The 21,207-nt window shown below is 46.7% G+C and overlaps 1 protein-coding gene across 2 annotated transcripts in view; it reads right to left on the bottom strand.

Annotated features, from left to right (window-relative positions):
- The window catches only part of LOC311010230 (hemicentin-1-like), an 87,361-nt gene that overhangs the window by 13,320 nt on the left and 52,834 nt on the right, over positions 1-21,207 (bottom strand). For both annotated transcript variants that reach the window (XM_084040771.1, XM_084040772.1), the window contains exons 4-5: positions 16,244-16,534; positions 14,383-14,637 (exon numbers count right to left, since the gene is read on the bottom strand). In XM_084040771.1, coding sequence (XP_083896897.1) covers positions 14,383-14,637; positions 16,244-16,534 — 546 coding nt within the window. The remainder of the gene's footprint in view (positions 1-14,382; positions 14,638-16,243; positions 16,535-21,207) is intronic.

The following is a 21,207-nucleotide window of genomic DNA, read 5'->3' as shown; positions in this document are numbered from 1 at the left end:
AAGGAAAGATTTGTGGTAGATGACAGTGTGTTGTATGCTGTTGATGAGGAAAACAGACGTCTTGTGGTACCTGCTAGCTGTAGGCCTCTTGTAATGCATTTAGCACACACACTTCCCTGGGCGGGGCACCTCGGCCGTCACAAAACATATCTGCGGGTCAGCGCAAGGTTTTATTGGCCCTCAATGTACACAGACATTCAGAAATATTGCAGTACATGTCCAACCTGTCAGAAAACCGGCACTGCTCAGAAGTCTCACAGAGCTTTCCTGCAACCACTGCCTATTATTTCTATCCCTTTCCGCAGGATTGCCATGGACATTGTGGGCCCTCTGGTGAGAAGCAGTGGTGGTCACCAGTATATTCTGGTTGTGTGTGACTATGCAACCCGTTTCCCCGAAGCGTTCCCCCTCCGGACCATTACCGCTCCTGCTGTTCTGCGGGCCCTGGTGCAGCTGTTTTCCCGAGTTGGCATACCTGATGAAATCCTCACGGACCAGGGAACCAACTTCACATCTCGGCTGATGCAGCTCTTCCAGAAACAACTGGGCATCTCGGCAATCAAGACCACGCCGTACCATCCACAGACTGACGGTCTTGTGGAAAGGTTCAACCAGACGTTGAAGAGGATGCTGCAAAAGTTCGTGGATGACACTGGAAAGGACTGGGACCGTTGGTTGCCATTTCTGCTCTTCGCCTACTGGGAGGTTCCACAGGCCTCCACCGGTTTCTCTCCCTTCGAGCTACTCTATGGGTGGGATGTCCAGGGCCCACTGGATTTGCTGAGGAAAACCTGGGAGGTTCCTTCCACCTCTCAGAGTGACAGAAGTGTGGTACAGTATGTGCTGGAGATGAGGAACCGGCTGGCAGGGTACCAGGAAGAAGCAGAAGTCAACCTGCGGGAGGCACAGAGGAAACAGAAGACCTGGTATGACCACCAGGCACGGCACCGTGAGTTTCTGCCCGGACAGAAAGTGCTGCTGTTACTTCCTTCCTCCAGCAGCAAACTCCTAGCGAAATGGCAAGGACCCTACCTTGTTCTTCGCAAAATGGGGCCCGTCACCTATGAGATCCATCACCCTGAAAAGAAGAAACCAAAACAGACTTACCATGTGAACTTGCTGAAGGCATGGAAGGAGCGTCCACCTGAAGTTCCTGGAAGCAGTGCACCAAAGGTCCTGTTGGTGAGACAGGTGGACCTGGAAGAGGAAATGGAGGCCGGGCCAGAGATGCTAACCGAAGCTGCTACTCCTGTGCTGACACATCTAGCACCAGAAGAAGCCAGGCAGCTCCTTAAAGTCTTCCAGGGGGTTCCTTCTTTATTCGGTGCATCTCCAGGGAGAACCGACTTCATTGAGCATGTCATCCGTCTCAAAGATAGACAACCCATCCGTCAACGGCCCTATCGTATCCCACACCAGTTGGTGGGGAGGTTGCAGCAGGAGGTGGAGGAGATGTTGAGACTTGGGGTGATTGAGCCTTCCAACTCAGAATGGTGCAGTCCAGTGGTTATCGTCTTTAAGAAGGATGGCTCGTTGCGGATATGTATTGATTTCAGGAAGCTCAATTCTGTCTCAGAGTTTGACGCTTATCCCATGCCGAGGATTGACGATCTGCTGGAGAAGATTGGAGCTGCCAAGTACATCAGTACTCTGGATCTGTGTAAGGGGTACTGGCAGGTACCACTGGAGAAGTCTTCTCGCCCCTACACAGCGTTCCGGACACCGGCGGGACTTTTCCAGTTTACTGTGATGCCCTTTGGCTTGCATGGTGCCCCCGCTACCTTCCAGAGGCTAATGGACAAAGTCCTCCGGGGTTGTGAAAGCTACAGTGCAGCCTACCTGGACGACGTGGTGATATACAGCAAAACCTGGGAGGAGCACGTTCACCAGCTGTCCATGGTTCTCGGAAGGATCCAGGAGGCGGGGTTGACCCTAAACCCTGGCAAGTGTGAGTGGGCACGACAGGAGACACGGTACCTGGGATACCAGCTGGGAAGAGGAATGGTCCGGCCACAAGTGGATAAAGTGGAAGCCATCAGGAACTGCGCTCGACCCAGTACCAAGAAGGAGGTACGGTCTTTCCTGGGATTAGTTGGCTGGTATCGACGGTTTGTCCCCCAGTTTGCCACCATTGCCGCCCCTCTCACAGCTTTGACCTGCAAGGACCAGAGGAACCCGGTCACCTGGACAGATGAATGTGAGGAGGCTTTTAACACCCTGAAAGCTCGCCTGTGCTCTTCGCCTGTCCTTAGGAGCCCAGACTTCACCCAAAGGTTTCTGGTCCAGGTGGATGCCTCTGGAGTGGGCCTTGGAGCAGTGCTGGCACAAGGAAATCCTGGAGAAGAACAACCAATTCTGTACCTGAGCCGAAAACTGCAGCCCCGTGAAACCAGGTACTCGACGGTGGAGAAAGAGGGGCTAGCCATTAAGTGGGCTCTGGAGAGCCTGCGGTATTACTTGCTGGGGCGGGAGTTCGACCTCGAGACTGATCATCGAGCTCTCACATGGATCAACTCCATGAGGGATCACAACAGTCGCCTGACCAGGTGGTACCTCTCGCTCCAACCATTTAGGTTCATGATCCGACACCGGTCGGGCAAGACCAACGTGGTTGCCGATTACCTTTCCAGGCTGACACATTCTCAGCCTCTGGGAGGAGAGGGATGATGTGACGGAGCGCCGTCACGGTCCGTGCCCAGCGCATGGCGCACGGGGAGCAGCGCGGGGCGCTGAGAGACGCTGATGCTCGCACACACGCACACCCACACACACACACACACGCCACACTCGTTTCTTCCCTCTGTTCATCTCAGTTCAGTAAATGATCATGTTAACGATCCTTTTTCCTTCCAGCTCTGTAAGGAGACCATGGGTGCACACTTGGTCTCTGTTGTAACTATTATGCATACACTTACCTGCATCGTAACTCACCGGGGTGGGTGTGTCCTCAGTCAAACCGGGACAAAGGATTTCCCGGTGTTATATACGTCACTGGGCGGGGTTTGTGGTCATGTGACTGGCGGTGATTGTGCCGTTATTGTTTGTTTCATTTTTCATGTTTATATAAGGCATGTGGAGTTGACATTGCATCTGGTAAATCATGGAAATATATTTGGTAAAATAATGAATAACCCTGAATGGTGAAATGGTTTCTCTGATATGAGTATGTGTGATTGATAATTGTTCTCATAAGAATACCCGGCTCAGTGGGAGGAGCCTTACCTTTAAAAGAGGGCTGCTTTGGCCCGGCCCGGGCAGTTAGTGTTGGGCTGCTGCGTTAAGCTGTTGCAGAGCTCCTTGTATGTCCTGTATGGTTTATGTTTTGCACTGGGTGAAGCAAATAAATCCACCAAAGGAAATACTTGTCGACTATGCCATCATTTATGTGTCATTTGAACCTGGTTTAAGGACCCCGTGACATATGGTGTCAGGAGTGGGATTTGAACCCACGCCTCCATTCGGAGACCAGAATGGAGGCGTGGGTTCAAGATGACCAGATGTTTCCAAAGCGCACGGGACTGCGCACCGGACTGCGGTCCCAGCAGCAGCGGGCCGAGGCAGTGATGGCAGCTGCAGATGTTGATGCAGTTTGGGAGTCGCTCGGTTCATCCTCAGAGGAGGATGAGAGGGAGGACGACCCTGGGCCGGACCCAGGAGCCATGGCGGGCGCAGCAGCCACAGGTGAATCAGGGGGAGAGCTGGTGACCATTATGAGAGACTTTTTGGCAGCACAGCAGCGAAGAGAGGAAAATCTGTTGGCGGAGATCCAGGGTTTGAGAGCCTCTCTTCCACGGGCTTCAACCCCTAGCACGTCGACAGCGAGCAGTCCCCGGCTCGGACTGCCAACGCCAGCAGCTCAGCGTGTGCGCCGTGACGCGCCGTCAGAGGCCGTCTCTCTCCAGCTGCAGGACTCTGGGGCCCGGTTTGGCCAGTCCAGCTCAGAAGGGAGGCTTATGAGTGAGCCAAAAATCCCGCTATACCAAGCGGAGGAGGACATTGAGAACTATCTGCTGCGGTTTGAGCGCATCGCCAAGACGTGGCGGTGGCCTGAGCCTGAGTGGGCGTGTCGTCTGGTTCCACTGCTGACGGGGAAGGCGTTGGAGGCCTACACAGCCATGGATGAGGAGAGCGCACACTGTTATGCTGACCTGAAAGCTGCGTTGCTGACGAAGTTTGACATCTCACCAGAGACCTACCGGCAGCAGTTCAGATCCACAACAGTTCCATCTGGTGAGAATCCGACGGAGACCTATCACCGACTCAGGGGCCTCTACCGATGCTGGATCCGACCGGAGCAGCACACCAAGGACGACATCGGGGAGGCCATCATCCTGGAGCAGCTACTGCGTGTGCTTCCGCCGGAGGTGAGAACATGGGTGAGGGAGCACGAGCCAGCGGGAGGGCTCGCAGCGGCCAAGCTGGCGTTGCAGTACCTTAATGCCCGGAGAGGAGGTCCAGCTGCCCGGCCCTCCAGTGCACCGCACCGACCGGCACCTTCACCATTCCAGCCTAGACCTGCCAGGCGAGAGAGTAGCCAGGAGCTTCCAGGTAGCAACATGGTCCCAATCCATCGGGCATCGGGTAAGGACTTTGTTTGTTTCTACTGTCAGCAGCCGGGCCATAAAGCTTCTGTGTGTCCCATACGCAAAGCTAAGGTCATTGGGGCCTGCTATGCACCCCGGCCAGAGGGGGCTGCCACTGGAGGCGCCATATTGCAGCGCTACAAGACTGTGACCATAAATGGCCAGCAGGTTACTGCTCTGTTGGACAGTGGTAGCGTCATGTCCCTGGTTAAGGGCAACCTGGCACCAGTGAGCACAGTGGATTATAACAGACAAGAGAACATTCTATGCGTGCATGGGGATGAACGGCCCTATCCAAAAACTGATTTGACTGTCGTTATCAATGCACAACCTTACCTGTTAACTGTGGGAGTGGTGGAGGGCTTACCAGTGGATGCTGTGCTTGGTTGGGACTTACCTATCCTCCTGGATCTGCTCCTCGAAGCTGAACGGACTGAGGGGATAGACTCTGGGGAGCATGGGGAGGTCAATGTAAATGTTGCTTATCCTGTGATTACCCGAGCCCAGGTGAAAGCCGGTGTCCAACCCCTCCCAGATCTTGACAGTAGTCTGTGTGAGGGTGGCACAAAGGGGCCAAGAAAATCCAGACGCCAGCGGCGTTTTGAGAAGCAGCTTAGGCTACCAGAACCTGAAAATGAAAATGTGTTATCCAACCACATGTGGAAAATTCCTGAAAAGGTTTCTGGTCCAGGTGGATGCCTCTGGAGTGGGCCTTGGAGCAGTGCTGGCACAAGGAAATCCTGGAGAAGAACAACCAATTCTGTACCTGAGCCGAAAACTGCAGCCCCGTGAAACCAGGTACTCGACGGTGGAGAAAGAGGGGCTAGCCATTAAGTGGGCTCTGGAGAGCCTGCGGTATTACTTGCTGGGGCGGGAGTTCGACCTCGAGACTGATCATCGAGCTCTCACATGGATCAACTCCATGAGGGATCACAACAGTCGCCTGACCAGGTGGTACCTCTCGCTCCAACCATTTAGGTTCATGATCCGACACCGGTCGGGCAAGACCAACGTGGTTGCCGATTACCTTTCCAGGCTGACACATTCTCAGCCTCTGGGAGGAGAGGGATGATGTGACGGAGCGCCGTCACGGTCCGTGCCCAGCGCATGGCGCACGGGGAGCAGCGCGGGGCGCTGAGAGACGCTGATGCTCGCACACACGCACACCCACACACACACACACACGCCACACTCGTTTCTTCCCTCTGTTCATCTCAGTTCAGTAAATGATCATGTTAACGATCCTTTTTCCTTCCAGCTCTGTAAGGAGACCATGGGTGCACACTTGGTCTCTGTTGTAACTATTATGCATACACTTACCTGCATCGTAACTCACCGGGGTGGGTGTGTCCTCAGTCAAACCGGGACAAAGGATTTCCCGGTGTTATATACGTCACTGGGCGGGGTTTGTGGTCATGTGACTGGCGGTGATTGTGCCGTTATTGTTTGTTTCATTTTTCATGTTTATATAAGGCATGTGGAGTTGACATTGCATCTGGTAAATCATGGAAATATATTTGGTAAAATAATGAATAACCCTGAATGGTGAAATGGTTTCTCTGATATGAGTATGTGTGATTGATAATTGTTCTCATAAGAATACCCGGCTCAGTGGGAGGAGCCTTACCTTTAAAAGAGGGCTGCTTTGGCCCGGCCCGGGCAGTTAGTGTTGGGCTGCTGCGTTAAGCTGTTGCAGAGCTCCTTGTATGTCCTGTATGGTTTATGTTTTGCACTGGGTGAAGCAAATAAATCCACCAAAGGAAATACTTGTCGACTATGCCATCATTTATGTGTCATTTGAACCTGGTTTAAGGACCCCGTGACATATGGTGTCAGGAGTGGGATTTGAACCCACGCCTCCATTCGGAGACCAGAATGGAGGCGTGGGTTCAAGATGACCAGATGTTTCCAAAGCGCACGGGACTGCGCACCGGACTGCGGTCCCAGCAGCAGCGGGCCGAGGCAGTGATGGCAGCTGCAGATGTTGATGCAGTTTGGGAGTCGCTCGGTTCATCCTCAGAGGAGGATGAGAGGGAGGACGACCCTGGGCCGGACCCAGGAGCCATGGCGGGCGCAGCAGCCACAGGTGAATCAGGGGGAGAGCTGGTGACCATTATGAGAGACTTTTTGGCAGCACAGCAGCGAAGAGAGGAAAATCTGTTGGCGGAGATCCAGGGTTTGAGAGCCTCTCTTCCACGGGCTTCAACCCCTAGCACGTCGACAGCGAGCAGTCCCCGGCTCGGACTGCCAACGCCAGCAGCTCAGCGTGTGCGCCGTGACGCGCCGTCAGAGGCCGTCTCTCTCCAGCTGCAGGACTCTGGGGCCCGGTTTGGCCAGTCCAGCTCAGAAGGGAGGCTTATGAGTGAGCCAAAAATCCCGCTATACCAAGCGGAGGAGGACATTGAGAACTATCTGCTGCGGTTTGAGCGCATCGCCAAGACGTGGCGGTGGCCTGAGCCTGAGTGGGCGTGTCGTCTGGTTCCACTGCTGACGGGGAAGGCGTTGGAGGCCTACACAGCCATGGATGAGGAGAGCGCACACTGTTATGCTGACCTGAAAGCTGCGTTGCTGACGAAGTTTGACATCTCACCAGAGACCTACCGGCAGCAGTTCAGATCCACAACAGTTCCATCTGGTGAGAATCCGACGGAGACCTATCACCGACTCAGGGGCCTCTACCGATGCTGGATCCGACCGGAGCAGCACACCAAGGACGACATCGGGGAGGCCATCATCCTGGAGCAGCTACTGCGTGTGCTTCCGCCGGAGGTGAGAACATGGGTGAGGGAGCACGAGCCAGCGGGAGGGCTCGCAGCGGCCAAGCTGGCGTTGCAGTACCTTAATGCCCGGAGAGGAGGTCCAGCTGCCCGGCCCTCCAGTGCACCGCACCGACCGGCACCTTCACCATTCCAGCCTAGACCTGCCAGGCGAGAGAGTAGCCAGGAGCTTCCAGGTAGCAACATGGTCCCAATCCATCGGGCATCGGGTAAGGACTTTGTTTGTTTCTACTGTCAGCAGCCGGGCCATAAAGCTTCTGTGTGTCCCATACGCAAAGCTAAGGTCATTGGGGCCTGCTATGCACCCCGGCCAGAGGGGGCTGCCACTGGAGGCGCCATATTGCAGCGCTACAAGACTGTGACCATAAATGGCCAGCAGGTTACTGCTCTGTTGGACAGTGGTAGCGTCATGTCCCTGGTTAAGGGCAACCTGGCACCAGTGAGCACAGTGGATTATAACAGACAAGAGAACATTCTATGCGTGCATGGGGATGAACGGCCCTATCCAAAAACTGATTTGACTGTCGTTATCAATGCACAACCTTACCTGTTAACTGTGGGAGTGGTGGAGGGCTTACCAGTGGATGCTGTGCTTGGTTGGGACTTACCTATCCTCCTGGATCTGCTCCTCGAAGCTGAACGGACTGAGGGGATAGACTCTGGGGAGCATGGGGAGGTCAATGTAAATGTTGCTTATCCTGTGATTACCCGAGCCCAGGTGAAAGCCGGTGTCCAACCCCTCCCAGATCTTGACAGTAGTCTGTGTGAGGGTGGCACAAAGGGGCCAAGAAAATCCAGACGCCAGCGGCGTTTTGAGAAGCAGCTTAGGCTACCAGAACCTGAAAATGAAAATGTGTTATCCAACCACATGTGGAAAATTCCTGAAAAGGTTTCTGGTCCAGGTGGATGCCTCTGGAGTGGGCCTTGGAGCAGTGCTGGCACAAGGAAATCCTGGAGAAGAACAACCAATTCTGTACCTGAGCCGAAAACTGCAGCCCCGTGAAACCAGGTACTCGACGGTGGAGAAAGAGGGGCTAGCCATTAAGTGGGCTCTGGAGAGCCTGCGGTATTACTTGCTGGGGCGGGAGTTCGACCTCGAGACTGATCATCGAGCTCTCACATGGATCAACTCCATGAGGGATCACAACAGTCGCCTGACCAGGTGGTACCTCTCGCTCCAACCATTTAGGTTCATGATCCGACACCGGTCGGGCAAGACCAACGTGGTTGCCGATTACCTTTCCAGGCTGACACATTCTCAGCCTCTGGGAGGAGAGGGATGATGTGACGGAGCGCCGTCACGGTCCGTGCCCAGCGCATGGCGCACGGGGAGCAGCGCGGGGCGCTGAGAGACGCTGATGCTCGCACACACGCACACCCACACACACACACACACGCCACACTCGTTTCTTCCCTCTGTTCATCTCAGTTCAGTAAATGATCATGTTAACGATCCTTTTTCCTTCCAGCTCTGTAAGGAGACCATGGGTGCACACTTGGTCTCTGTTGTAACTATTATGCATACACTTACCTGCATCGTAACTCACCGGGGTGGGTGTGTCCTCAGTCAAACCGGGACAAAGGATTTCCCGGTGTTATATACGTCACTGGGCGGGGTTTGTGGTCATGTGACTGGCGGTGATTGTGCCGTTATTGTTTGTTTCATTTTTCATGTTTATATAAGGCATGTGGAGTTGACATTGCATCTGGTAAATCATGGAAATATATTTGGTAAAATAATGAATAACCCTGAATGGTGAAATGGTTTCTCTGATATGAGTATGTGTGATTGATAATTGTTCTCATAAGAATACCCGGCTCAGTGGGAGGAGCCTTACCTTTAAAAGAGGGCTGCTTTGGCCCGGCCCGGTCAGTTAGTGTTGGGCTGCTGCGTTAAGCTGTTGCAGAGCTCCTTGTATGTCCTGTATGGTTTATGTTTTGCACTGGGTGAAGCAAATAAATCCACCAAAGGAAATACTTGTCGACTATGCCATCATTTATGTGTCATTTGAACCTGGTTTAAGGACCCCGTGACAGACAGGAAAGGAATATTATTTCATTATAATGTCTCAACCACACTTAATAATGTATCCACATAATCACAGTGGGTGCCCCGGTTGCACTGTCACAGTAAAGCATGGCCCAAAGAGCCAAGAACCTTTATTGAGCTGATATTAATTGATTTGTCCTGACCTACCATGTCCTGGGCCCGGTTTCCCAATAACGTCCACTCTTAGCGCGCTACGAAGACTCCTACGTTATGACTTACCAAAGTTGTTTACCTCTATAGTCGTGGTTCCCGAACGGTCTCTTAGGAGTCTTCTTAAGAAACACTCCTTACGTCATTCGTACAGACCACCCTTACCAACGTATGACGTACGAAAGAGATTCATAGCAAAGAACTTTTCGGGAAACACACGAAATGTTCAGGAACTCTAAGTAGGGGTAATGAATGACGTAGCGTTAAAAAGGCTTTAAGAAGGCTAAGAAGGAAACCGGGCCCTGGCCTCCCCGGGCTCAGCTTGCCAAGGTCTGTCCTAACTCTGAATTTTTTTTATACAAAAAAAGGAAGCTATGGGGCTAGTCTCTAAAGCCAGAGGATATTGTTCGATTTCACGTCAGCCCTCCAGGAAGCAATTTAAACAACCCAGCATGCTAATCAACTCGAAAAGGCCGTTCTGGAGGGTGGCACATTTTTCTCCTTCTCTCCTGTTGCAACAAGGCCAACAACAAAAGGACTGAAACACTTGAAGGGAAAATGTGTAATTTATTTTTTATCTGAAGGAACATTTCACAGTTTAATTACACTTTATGATGTGGGAGAGGAAATAAGAACTCCCAACTCTTAACGCATTTCCTGCCATTGTCACATTTATTTTTTCTTTCACAAAAAAAAAAAAAGGTGATGGTGAAACCACGACTCTGAGCCGAGATGGGAGCTTCCCCGCTGCCATCAATACATCAGCGGTGTCTCAGTGGAACCACATTGTGACCCGCGTCAGAGGAGGCAGAGCCCCGATTCCCCACAAATAATTCAATACTCTAATATCCCCGTGGTATTTGTTGTGATCACAGTAATACGATAGTGTTCATTCCCCCTGCTCGTGGCCTGAACCCTGCAGGTCAGCTGGTAGCAGATCACAGACTCCTCTGTGACTCAGAGGTTAAACTAATCATGCGTGACTTTCTCACATGGGCCGGACCAGTATACCTGGAGAAATCCACACCGTCTGTCATCCAGCAGTGGGCGAAACCTGCTTTTGACGGTTTACCGTGGCAGCTTTTTCACCGAGTTCACCTTCAATTATGCAGACGGCACAGTCCCAGACACTGCATGTATACAACTCATCACAAACACCCTGGCCTCCGGGAACTCAGAGTGATATCAGATTTTCGACTTTAGACAAATGTGCTGCAATCAATTCCTGTAAAGCCACACTCTCACATTTTCCAATGGTGTGTTTGTTAGGTTTGCCTCAATAGCTGAGGATGTCCTTCAATTCTCTGTGTTAAGATGGTTAGACATTCAAAAGCTAATTTCTCATTTCTAAAATCAGTTCATGACTAGAGGTAAGTGCTAATAAACACTGCCCCCTACTGACACAAACGCATTCTTACAAAATCCAAGTACAATGGAGCTGTAGTGTCACAATCAAGGATCAAACATATCCTGAGCCAAGCAAAATATTTAAAAAGTGATCACAGCAATGATTAGCATAAACAAGCTGGTCTCAATAAAAAAGAAGGGATGCTTGAAACATTTTAAAAGTGCATGAAGGAATAAATATTCACCGGCTGACCAACTAAGCTTATACTACATCAAAAAGTGCCCCTTATGATAAGCTCATCATATATTTATAAAATGAGTGTTGTTCAATTGATATAAAATCTAAATTAGTGTTCATAACTGGGTGATTCTTTTAAAAAAGCATACATTAAGCACCCATGGGTTTAAAAGACAAACAATAAAAAATAACTTTAAAATGCAGCCATTAGTGCAATATAATATTTGATCAATATTCATTTGAATTCATTTAAACTGTTACATTAAAAATGAAACGGACAACAGGGATAGATGACCACCCGTCTGTTTTCAACCTCAAAATAATAATTTTCTGCTTCCTTCCTCAGTCATTTTAAAAATGCATGAAGGAATAAATATTCACCGGCTGACCAACTAAGCTTATATTATACTACATCAAAAAGTGTCTTATGATAAGCTCATAATATATTTATAAAATTAGTGTTGTTCAATGATATAAAATCCAAATTATTGTTCATAATTGTGTGATTCTTTTAAAAAAGCATACATTAAACACCTATGAAAGACAAACAATAAAAACATAACTTTCAAATGAAGCCGAATATTTGATTAATATTCATTTGAATTCATTTAAACCGTTACATTAAAAACTAAACAGGTAACAGGGAAAGATGACCACCCGTCTGTTTTCAACCTCCTAATAATAACTGTCAGTTAGTCTTAGTGTATGTCCGTCTCTCCTGCATCTGAACGTTGATATTCATCCATGCTCTATCCGCTCTGCCTTCATCTCTGTATTCATTGATGCACTTTCATTATCTGCTTCCTTCTCAAATCTTCTTTCAGTTTGCCAGGCTGCATGAAGGCTAGTCAACGACTTTATCCTTCATCCTCACTGCAGCTCTCGCTGCCTGGCTGTTCTTCTCCGGGGTCGCATCCCACAGTTTCGCTTTTGCCTTTATCCGACTGCCCCGCCCCTTCGTCTGAGTCACGGCTGGGCTTGAGCTCTTCTTCCCCATCTGGGTGTGAACATGCAGTGTGTGGGGACTCTTGAAGGGTGGTGCTGTTGTCTGGTGGTGTTGGTGTGGGGCCCTGAGTTTACTGGGAGGTGTCTGAATACAGGTGTTTCCTCATCCTCACTGGCAGGATCAAAGTGTGCATTCTCATCCTCCTCTTCAGGAGCAGAGTGTGTTTCCTCATCCTCCTCTTCAGGAGCAGAGTGTGTTTCCTCATCCTCCTCTTCAGTAGCAGAGTGTGTTTCCTCATCCTCCTCTTCAGTAGCAGAGTGTGTTTCCTCATCCTCCTCTTCAGTAGCAGAGTGTGTTTCCTCATCCTCCTCTTCAGTAGCAGAGTGTGTCGCTCATCCTCTTCAGTAGCAGAGTGTGTTCCTCATCCTCCTCTTCAGGAGCAGAGTGTGTCGCTCATCCTCTTCAGTAGCAGAGTGTGTTTCCTCATCCTCCTCTTCAGTAGCAGAGTGTGTTTCCTCATCCTCCTCTTCAGTAGCAGAGTGTGTTTCCTCATCCTCCTCTTCAGTAGCAGAGTGTGTTTCCTCATCCTCCTCTTCAGTAGCAGAGTGTGTTTCCTCATCCTCCTCTTCAGTAGCAGAGTGTGTCGCTCATCCTCTTCAGTAGCAGAGTGTGTTCCTCATCCTCCTCTTCAGTAGCAGAGTGTGTTCCTCATCCTCCTCTTCAGGAGCAGAGTGTGTTTCCTCATCCTCCTCTTCAGTAGCAGAGTGTGTTTCCACATCCTCTTCAGTAGCAGAGTGTGTTTCCTCATCCTCCTCTTCAGTAGCAGAGTGTGTTTCCTCATCCTCCTCTTCAGTAGCAGAGTGTGTTTCCTCATCCTCCTCTTCAGTAGCAGAGTGTGTTTCCTCATCCTCCTCTTCAGTAGCAGAGTGTGTCGCTCATCCTCTTCAGTAGCAGAGTGTGTTCCTCATCCTCCTCTTCAGGAGCAGAGTGTGTTTCCTCATCCTCCTCTTCAGTAGCAGAGTGTGTTTCCACATCCTCTTCAGTAGCAGAGTGTGTTTCCTCATCCTCCTCTTCAGTAGCAGAGTGTGTTTCCTCATCCTCCTCTTCAGTAGCAGAGTGTGTTTCCTCATCCTCCTCTTCAGGAGAAGAGTGTGTTTCCTCATCCTCCTCTTCAGGAGAAGAGTGTGTTTCCTCATCCTCCTCTTCAGGAGAAGAGTGTGTTTCCTCATCCTCCTCTTCAGTAGCAGAGTGTGTTTCCTCATCCTCCTCTTCAGTAGCAGAGTGTGTTTCCTCATCCTCCTCTTCAGGAGAAGAGTGTGTTTCCTCATCCTCCTCTTCAGTAGCAGAGTGTGTTTCCTCATCCTCCTCTTCAGGAGAAGAGTGTGTTTCCTCATCCTCCTCTTCAGGAGAAGAGTGTGCCTCCTCATCCTCCTCTGCCTCTGAAACAGACAGTAAAATGAGGAGCACCTGACTGCTAACAATTTGCAGAGGCTTTAATTGTTCAGAGGCAAAAGGCCATTTCCCAAGTAACACACAGCTGCATTAAAGTAAGCACTCAAGTGAATCAAATAGCTACTCCTTCAGATTATAACATGTGTCTCAGCTTGATTTGTCAACAGGTGTTTTCTGCTCCAAGGTCTAATCCCAGAGTGCCCAATTATTTTCCAAAACAGAAACCTAATGGTAATGCATATTATAGTGAAAATCATGAGCGTGTGCGAGAGAGACAGAGAGAGAGAGAGAGGACAAAAATAAGCAAGAAATGGTATGTTTATAAATTACAGTCACACATAAATGGCTTTCTATAGATACTGGTTGAAATTTTGATCCATAAACAAATAAACTTGCCCAATGCAGAGCTTATTAATAACCAATTACTCATAACTGAATATGTACTGTAGATGTCAATGTCTGTATTATTGTATATCAACTAGTTGCTGAAATTTCTCCTGTTTAGGTGTGAAATTCTTTAATATTTACCTTTACGGCGGCGGTTGAAGAACACTACGGCCAGAACGATGATGACAATCAGGGCACAGACAACACCTACAACGATGCCGACAATCTTGCCTCCAGATGAACCGTCTGCACAGAAAGAACAAAAGTGAATCTCACAGCAACCTTTAGTTACATTTTTCAGTTCTAAAACAACATTCAAGCAATATGTTGCGCAATTTCTCTTACAAAAAAATAACCTTTTGTAAGAGAAATTTAATTTGTTCCCATATTCTTATGGATTATGAGGGAAACACACAAATAATTTCTGCCATTCTTTGAATGTGAAATCTTACCTGGGTAGCAGTCCTTTGCTGTGAATGTTGCCGTTTCACTGCTCAGAGGGTTGCTCACATTACAAGTGTACACTTCATCATCATGTTCAGCCCCCAGAGAGATTTGTAACTGTTGGCCAGGCTGCAGGTTTCCATGTGTTCTCCACTCAAACTTCATTGGAGGTCGGTAGACGGCAGAACACAGCAGCTGTGCAGATACGATAGTGCTGCCGCCGTCGCTCATCTCACAGGATATGTTGGGGCTGGCGACCTTCTCTTAATGAATACATGAAAGAACAAATCAATTAATACATACCAACGTGAATGACTCTAATGTGTTTGAACGTGGGATAAGGTATAGAGGACATAATGTGCTTATCGTTAGCCTCATAGCATAATTGCCTGAGTCATTTTTTGGCCAAATTGTGATATCTAACTTATTCCATAACTTTACTCTCCTACCACTGCTGCATCTTCCTGCCTTCCTGCCTATGTCCTTGGCCAATCACAACACTTACTGTATTAGAATCCAAAAACACTACCTGCGTAAATCATCTCTTTGACTTAGGCCGTTTTGATACAAACAAAATGGCAGAACGGCCGTCCACAAGTGAAGCATTAGCTCTTCTCTTTGATTCATTTTCATCTGGTAAGAGTTTATATTTCTTCAATTTTCTAGACACTTAATGTAATTTCAGTCATTCAAAGGGATTATGAACTGTGTATTTAAACTTGAAATCACATGTTTTGCTACAAGATAATGAAGTGGCTAAATATTATTTATAAATAATAAATATTACCTAACAAATTTTTACACTTAAGAAACATCACCAGAAAAAGACATTTAGGCAATTTTAGACATTTTTAAGCAAAATTTCAAGTGAAGTCATTTTTCAAGCATTTGCTTTTTATTTTAAGTGCAAATAGATTTCTTTTAGAAATGAGACATTTTGACTAGACATAAGAAGTATTTGGTTAGATTTAGATTTTTTGCAGTGAACCTTTGAATATAACATGGTTTACTGTGTTAAAATACTCAACATCACCCCTAATTTTCTGCTTTAGACAAGAAAAAACTTGGTTATGGACAAGTTACACATCTTGGTTATATTTAGGAGAGTAAAACAACTTTGGTTATGTTATGTTTGTATTTATATGTAAGAGAAGAAATGCCTAGTCATGGCATATTCTGCCTAAGTCACTTTTATTTGTTAGGGAATTGATGATGGGTCTTTTTCTTTTTGCATACTTGTTCACACATCTGGTTGAGTGTACTGTTACAATATCAATACAAAACACCAATGTGATTTCTAAAAATTTTGTTTTTTCTTGTTTTCCAAAAACATTGAAATATGACTTAGGTAATTATGCTACGAGGCTAACGTTATCAGAAAAAAAAAAAATGAAGAATCAGCCTCACAAAAGAGGGTAGAACATAAATAAAAGGACTGGAAAAGCAGGTTGTTGTTTTCTATTCCTTTGCTTACATGTTTAAAGGTATAAATAAGTTCAGGTGACTATGACTACTAGAGGTAAGACAATAAATCATGGCCATAATAAATAACTGTATCAGCTGTACACTGATCATAATGGAAATGGTGCTCAGTCATTTTCTGGAGAGCAAAGTCTCAGCTGATAGTAAGGCCATCAAAAAGACAAAAAGTAAATGCGCTATGGAATCACTTGTATAGGTGACATATTAAGAGATAACTGGTTGTGATATCTGAATCATTGCACTGCTGGGTGCAGGTGAAAACGTCTCTGACACTGCTACTCTGTTACTTCCAGCTCCTGTAATGCAGGTGACTTTGTTTACTGGGTAACTGCATATAACCACTTTGTTAAAAAAAAAAAAAAAAAAAGTTCATAAAGGATAACTTACCTATCACCTCCAATTTATAAAATGAACGACGCAACCCTTTTTCATTGCCTACTTCCGCTCTATATTCCCCGCTGTCCTCAAATCTGAGGTCGGTGATACTGAGTACTGCATTGGACCAGTCCAGAGTGACCCTGTTGTCATACGTGTCGTACACATATTGCTCCTTGCCACGAAACTCTACCACTATGTTGCCATTGTGTATCCACAGAATTGCCTTAACGTCTCCACCAGTGTTTGGCTTTAGGGTGACCTCCCCCCCCTTGAGTGCATATATTGGAGATTGCCCAGCAGCTGAAAACAGAGAGCAGAGACGTTTAGAAACATGCAGCATTGTGTGTGAAGGTATATTTGTAACGCTGATGGGTATGATGACAACTCAACACCTCAGCAGCTCTGCACACTGAGTTGACAATTAGGTATACATCAGTACAATCTAATATAATCCAATGCAAATAATACTGTGCCAGAGAGCTGTTGGGTCGTATCTATGACGAGTAAGGGCCTGTTATTTTAACAGTCAATATAAGAGTCAACGGTGCAGGTTAATGCTTGACTTTGTAAATCATGACTTAATGTCTTCTTATTAGCTATGTATGGCACTTTGAACTGCATTTCAAATGAGTTCACTCAGTTGTCATGGAGACAGCTGTCACCCTGTGACCCAAACATGCAACTTTCCTCTTCAGGTGTTCTCCACTATGGTCCGAAAAAAAAAAGCTTCTCAATTTACTTTTCTTTGTGATTGAAAACCGACTGTTTTTTTTAATAACATCCTGGTGTGGATTCTTTATAAAAGGCATTTGGTAGACTCCAATCTTCAGATTATCAACTGTCAGAGGAAACCAGAACCAAAAGTCAAAATAACCGTTGGGGAGGAGGATTCAAGTCCTGACATGTTACAATGTAAACCACCTTTTCACTTAACTTAAATTATATAATTAACTTTCTGTATTCCTACAAGTCAATAACATGCAGTTGAAAGCTCCAGAAAAAGTGACCAGACCATCAAGTCAAGATTAGTCTGTCAAACCTTTCAATTCAGTCCAACATAACAGTACACAAACTACAGCCTCAAAAAGTAAAAGTAAATTATCACTGACCTAACAGTCAACAAAAATGACATTACCTCAGCTAATTGGGATTAATTGCAGGGATGTTGTTTTATTGGAGGAAATAGATGTACAGTGGATATAAAAAGTCTACACATCCCTGTTCAACTGCCAGGTTTTCGTGATGTAAAAAAATGACAGCAAGACAAATCATTTCACAACTTTTTACACCTTTAATGTGACCTATAACCTGTACAATGCAATTGAAAAACAAACTGAAACCTTTAAAAGGGAAAAATATAAAATAAAAAACTTAAAATAACCTGGTTGCATAAATATGCACACCCTTAAACTAATACTTTGTTGCAGCACCTTTGGCTTTTATTACAGCACTCAGTCTTTTTGGGTAGGAGCCTATCAGCGTGGCACATCTTGATGTGGCAATATTTGCCCACTCTTCTTTGCAAAACTGCTCCAAATCTGACAGATTGCGAGGGCATCTCCTGTGCACAGCCCTCTTCAGATAACCCCACAGATGTTCGATGGGATTCAGGTCTTGACTCTGGCTGGGCCATTCCAAAGCCTCAATCTTATTCCAGTGAAGCCATTCTTTTGTTGATTTAGATGTGTGCTTTGGGTCATTGTCGTGCTGAAAGATCAAGTTCATCTTCAGCTTTCTAACAGAAGGCCGAAAGTGTTGTGCCAACACTGACTGGTATTCGGAACTGTTCATAATTCCCTTCACCCTGACTAAGGCCCCAGTTCCAGCTGAAGAAAAACAGCCCCAAAGCATGATGCTGCCACCACCATGCTTCACTGTAGGTATGGTGTGCTTTTGGTGATGAGCAGTGTTGTTTTTGCGCCAAATATACCTTCTGGAATTATGTCCAAAAAGTTTAACCTTGGTTTCATCAGACCATAACACATTTTCCCACATGCATTTGGGAGATTTCAGATGTCTTTTTGCAAAATCAAGCCAGGCTTGGATGTTTTTCTTTGTAAGATATAGCCCAGACATATGAAGAAGACGGGAGATTGTTGTCACATGTACTACACAGCCAGTTCTTGCCAGAAATTCCTGCAGCTCCTTCAGTGTTGCTGTCGGCCTCTTGGCAGCCTCCCTGACTAGTTTTCTTCTCATCTTCTCATCAATTTTGGACGGACGTCCTGTTCTTGGTAATGTCACTGTTGTGCCATATTTTCTCCACTTGATGATGACGGTCTTCACTGTGTTCCATGGTATATTTAAATCCTTGGAAATCCTTTTGTAGCCTTCACCTGACTGATATCTTTGAATAATGAGATCCCTCTAATGCTTTGGAAGCTCTCTGCGGACCATGGCTTGTGCTGGAAGATGTGGCTACAAAAATGTCAGGAAAAGCCTACTAGAAGAGCTGAACTTTCTTTGGGGTTGATCAGAGGCACTTTAAATGGTGACAGGTAGTGCTGACTCCAGTTTAACATGAGTTTGAATGTAATTGGTTAAATCGGAACACAGCCACATCCCCCAGTTATAAAAGGGTGTGCACACTTATGCAACCACATTATCTCAGTTGGTTATTTTTACTTCACCTCCCTGAAAGATTTCTGTTTGTTTTTCAATTGCGTTGTACATGTTATAAGTCACATTAAAGGTGGAAAAAGTTGTGAAATTATTTATCTTGATTTAATTTTTGTACATGACAAAAACCTGGCATTTGCACAGGGGTGTGTAGACTTTTTATATCCACTGTATATGTATCAAGTCGATATAAATTATGTGCATACATGTTAGAACATTAAAAATCCCTTTGTATTCAGAAGTAATACAAAATTAAAATATAAATTAAACAGCATTTACTGGAATTTTAACCACAAAAAGTTCAAAAATGACATCGGTACTAAACCATAAAGCAGACATCTTTATTAGCTGTAATTAGATATTTAACCGAGTTGTGCAGGCTCACTCAACGTTAGACCTGCGCGGATGTGTTTTCATGTCGACACGATACGTGCAAAGGTTTAACAATCCCAAACCACATAATCCATAAACTCACCATGGCAGAAGGCAGAGCAGATGAGGCAGACCAGGAAAACCCGACGAGCCATTTGAGAGGAGCAGATATGTGGCACGATTTGCTGGATTACCTCTTTAACTGCCTTCCTTCCCCTCCCGATTACAGACAGGCGAAAAAACTCAGATTATTACTTTTCCTCAACCAGTTTGGGCAGAGGTTAGGACAAGCTCCTGAAAACCACTCCGCATTTAATCTAAAGGAGGTGTCTCTAGTCGTCAGTGAGAAAAGCGAAAGCATCTTTTGTTTTAGTCAAGTCTCTAGTTTCACAAACGACTCCCTGCCCTTCAAAGTAAGTTCGAGATCTCCTCTCATGTATTGGCCACACACCATGTGACATTTACCCTGGACTTGGACGCTTGGTTAATTATTAAATTAAATACTACATGTTCATTTTATAAAAGACACAGTTCACTGCTTTCTATTTTAACTCAACACATTCTACATAAGCTTTGTTTGATTTCAAGATTTTAATGACTTTTGTTACCTGGCATGTCACCGTCACGTCTGTTTATTTTATTTTGAAAATATGCAGGAAGCTCTACACCCTCCGTTTGACAGGCGGTATGTCAAGAAATGTGCCAGGAGTCCAAGGTCATACCTGAGAAGAGGCCTGTATAGTTTTTGCCTGTCATGTATTTGTCGAAGGGAGGTTTAAAGGGCGGGCACTAGGACCCAGGCAGAGGTCCAGAGTTCATAAAACGGGGCGGAACGCTCACCTGGGCCTTTTGTATTTCCACGGATTCACCTGAGAGTAGCCTTTCGTTTGCTTGATGTACATGTTCAGTAGAGTAGCCATCTTGCATGTGTCTTTTTGTAGTGTGGTTTAGTCCCTTTAGCTTGCTGGGAATATCAAGGTCATTATATATATGTAACCCTTTTACCACCGGCTCATGTATTAAGGAACCCACCTTATGCTCTAAAGTGAAGCCTTAACCCTAATTCAATATTTTATGGTAAAAGAACATCTCAAATAGCAATAACTGTCTAGGGTAATATATGATTCTCACTCTCGCCAACAACCGTTCAGAGGCTATAGGGAATACACTCCGACCTGTAAACTCTGATGTCATGCAGAATGCAATACTTCAAAGGAAAAAACACAATGGAATAATACAAACACAGGATATCAATTTTAGAAAAATGTATTCAAAAAGTATGCAGGAGAAACACATTCACCATAAAGAAAACAAAGAAAACACAAACCCGGGTAGTAATAGTTGTCCCTCAGACTATATAATTTTGAGTGCACTCTTAATGTAGTTTCGTGTTTCGTTGGCGCGCTTCAGTTGGAGCTCATGATGGAAACCTTTGATAACGGTACCTCCGTGTGTCGGTGAAATCAGCGGGACCCGGCCGCAGCTGATGAATGGCACCTTTGTCGCGGTCACAACCGTCTCCGCCCGCAGCAGCTCGCAGTGACGAAGCTCCGTCTCCCTCGGCAGCAGCGAAGCAGCCTTCGTCGGCGAAACTCTCCTAGACGACCCGGCGAAACTAGCTCCTCCCGTCCGCGCAGGCGGTGTCTCCTTTCGACAATGACCGTGCCGTTAGACTAGCTCCTGCTAGCTAACTTAGCCGAACTTGCTTCGTGTCCTCCAAACAAACGCGGCAGGGAAAAGTCCAACTCAACCACACAACGCGTTTTCCGACAACAGTTCACGGTCCGATGATGAAACGGACAAAACCACGACACTGACGAAACCCACAGTCCAGCAGCAAAACAGTGCAATACTAACGCCTAGACGCCATTTCACGTTGCTTCTTCTTCTTCTACTTCTTCCCTCCTTTTTTCGTCTACCCGGAAGTGAAAAAAACTCTGAGGTCATGAACTCACACCCGTAACAAACGTAATAAGAATTAC

Source organism: Eutrigla gurnardus, assembly GCF_963514095.1.
Source record: "Eutrigla gurnardus genome assembly, contig: SCAFFOLD_59, whole genome shotgun sequence".
NCBI lineage: Eukaryota > Metazoa > Chordata > Actinopteri > Perciformes > Triglidae > Eutrigla > Eutrigla gurnardus.
Note: the sequence above shows the minus strand (reverse complement) of the source record. Positions and strands in the feature narration are given on the sequence as shown.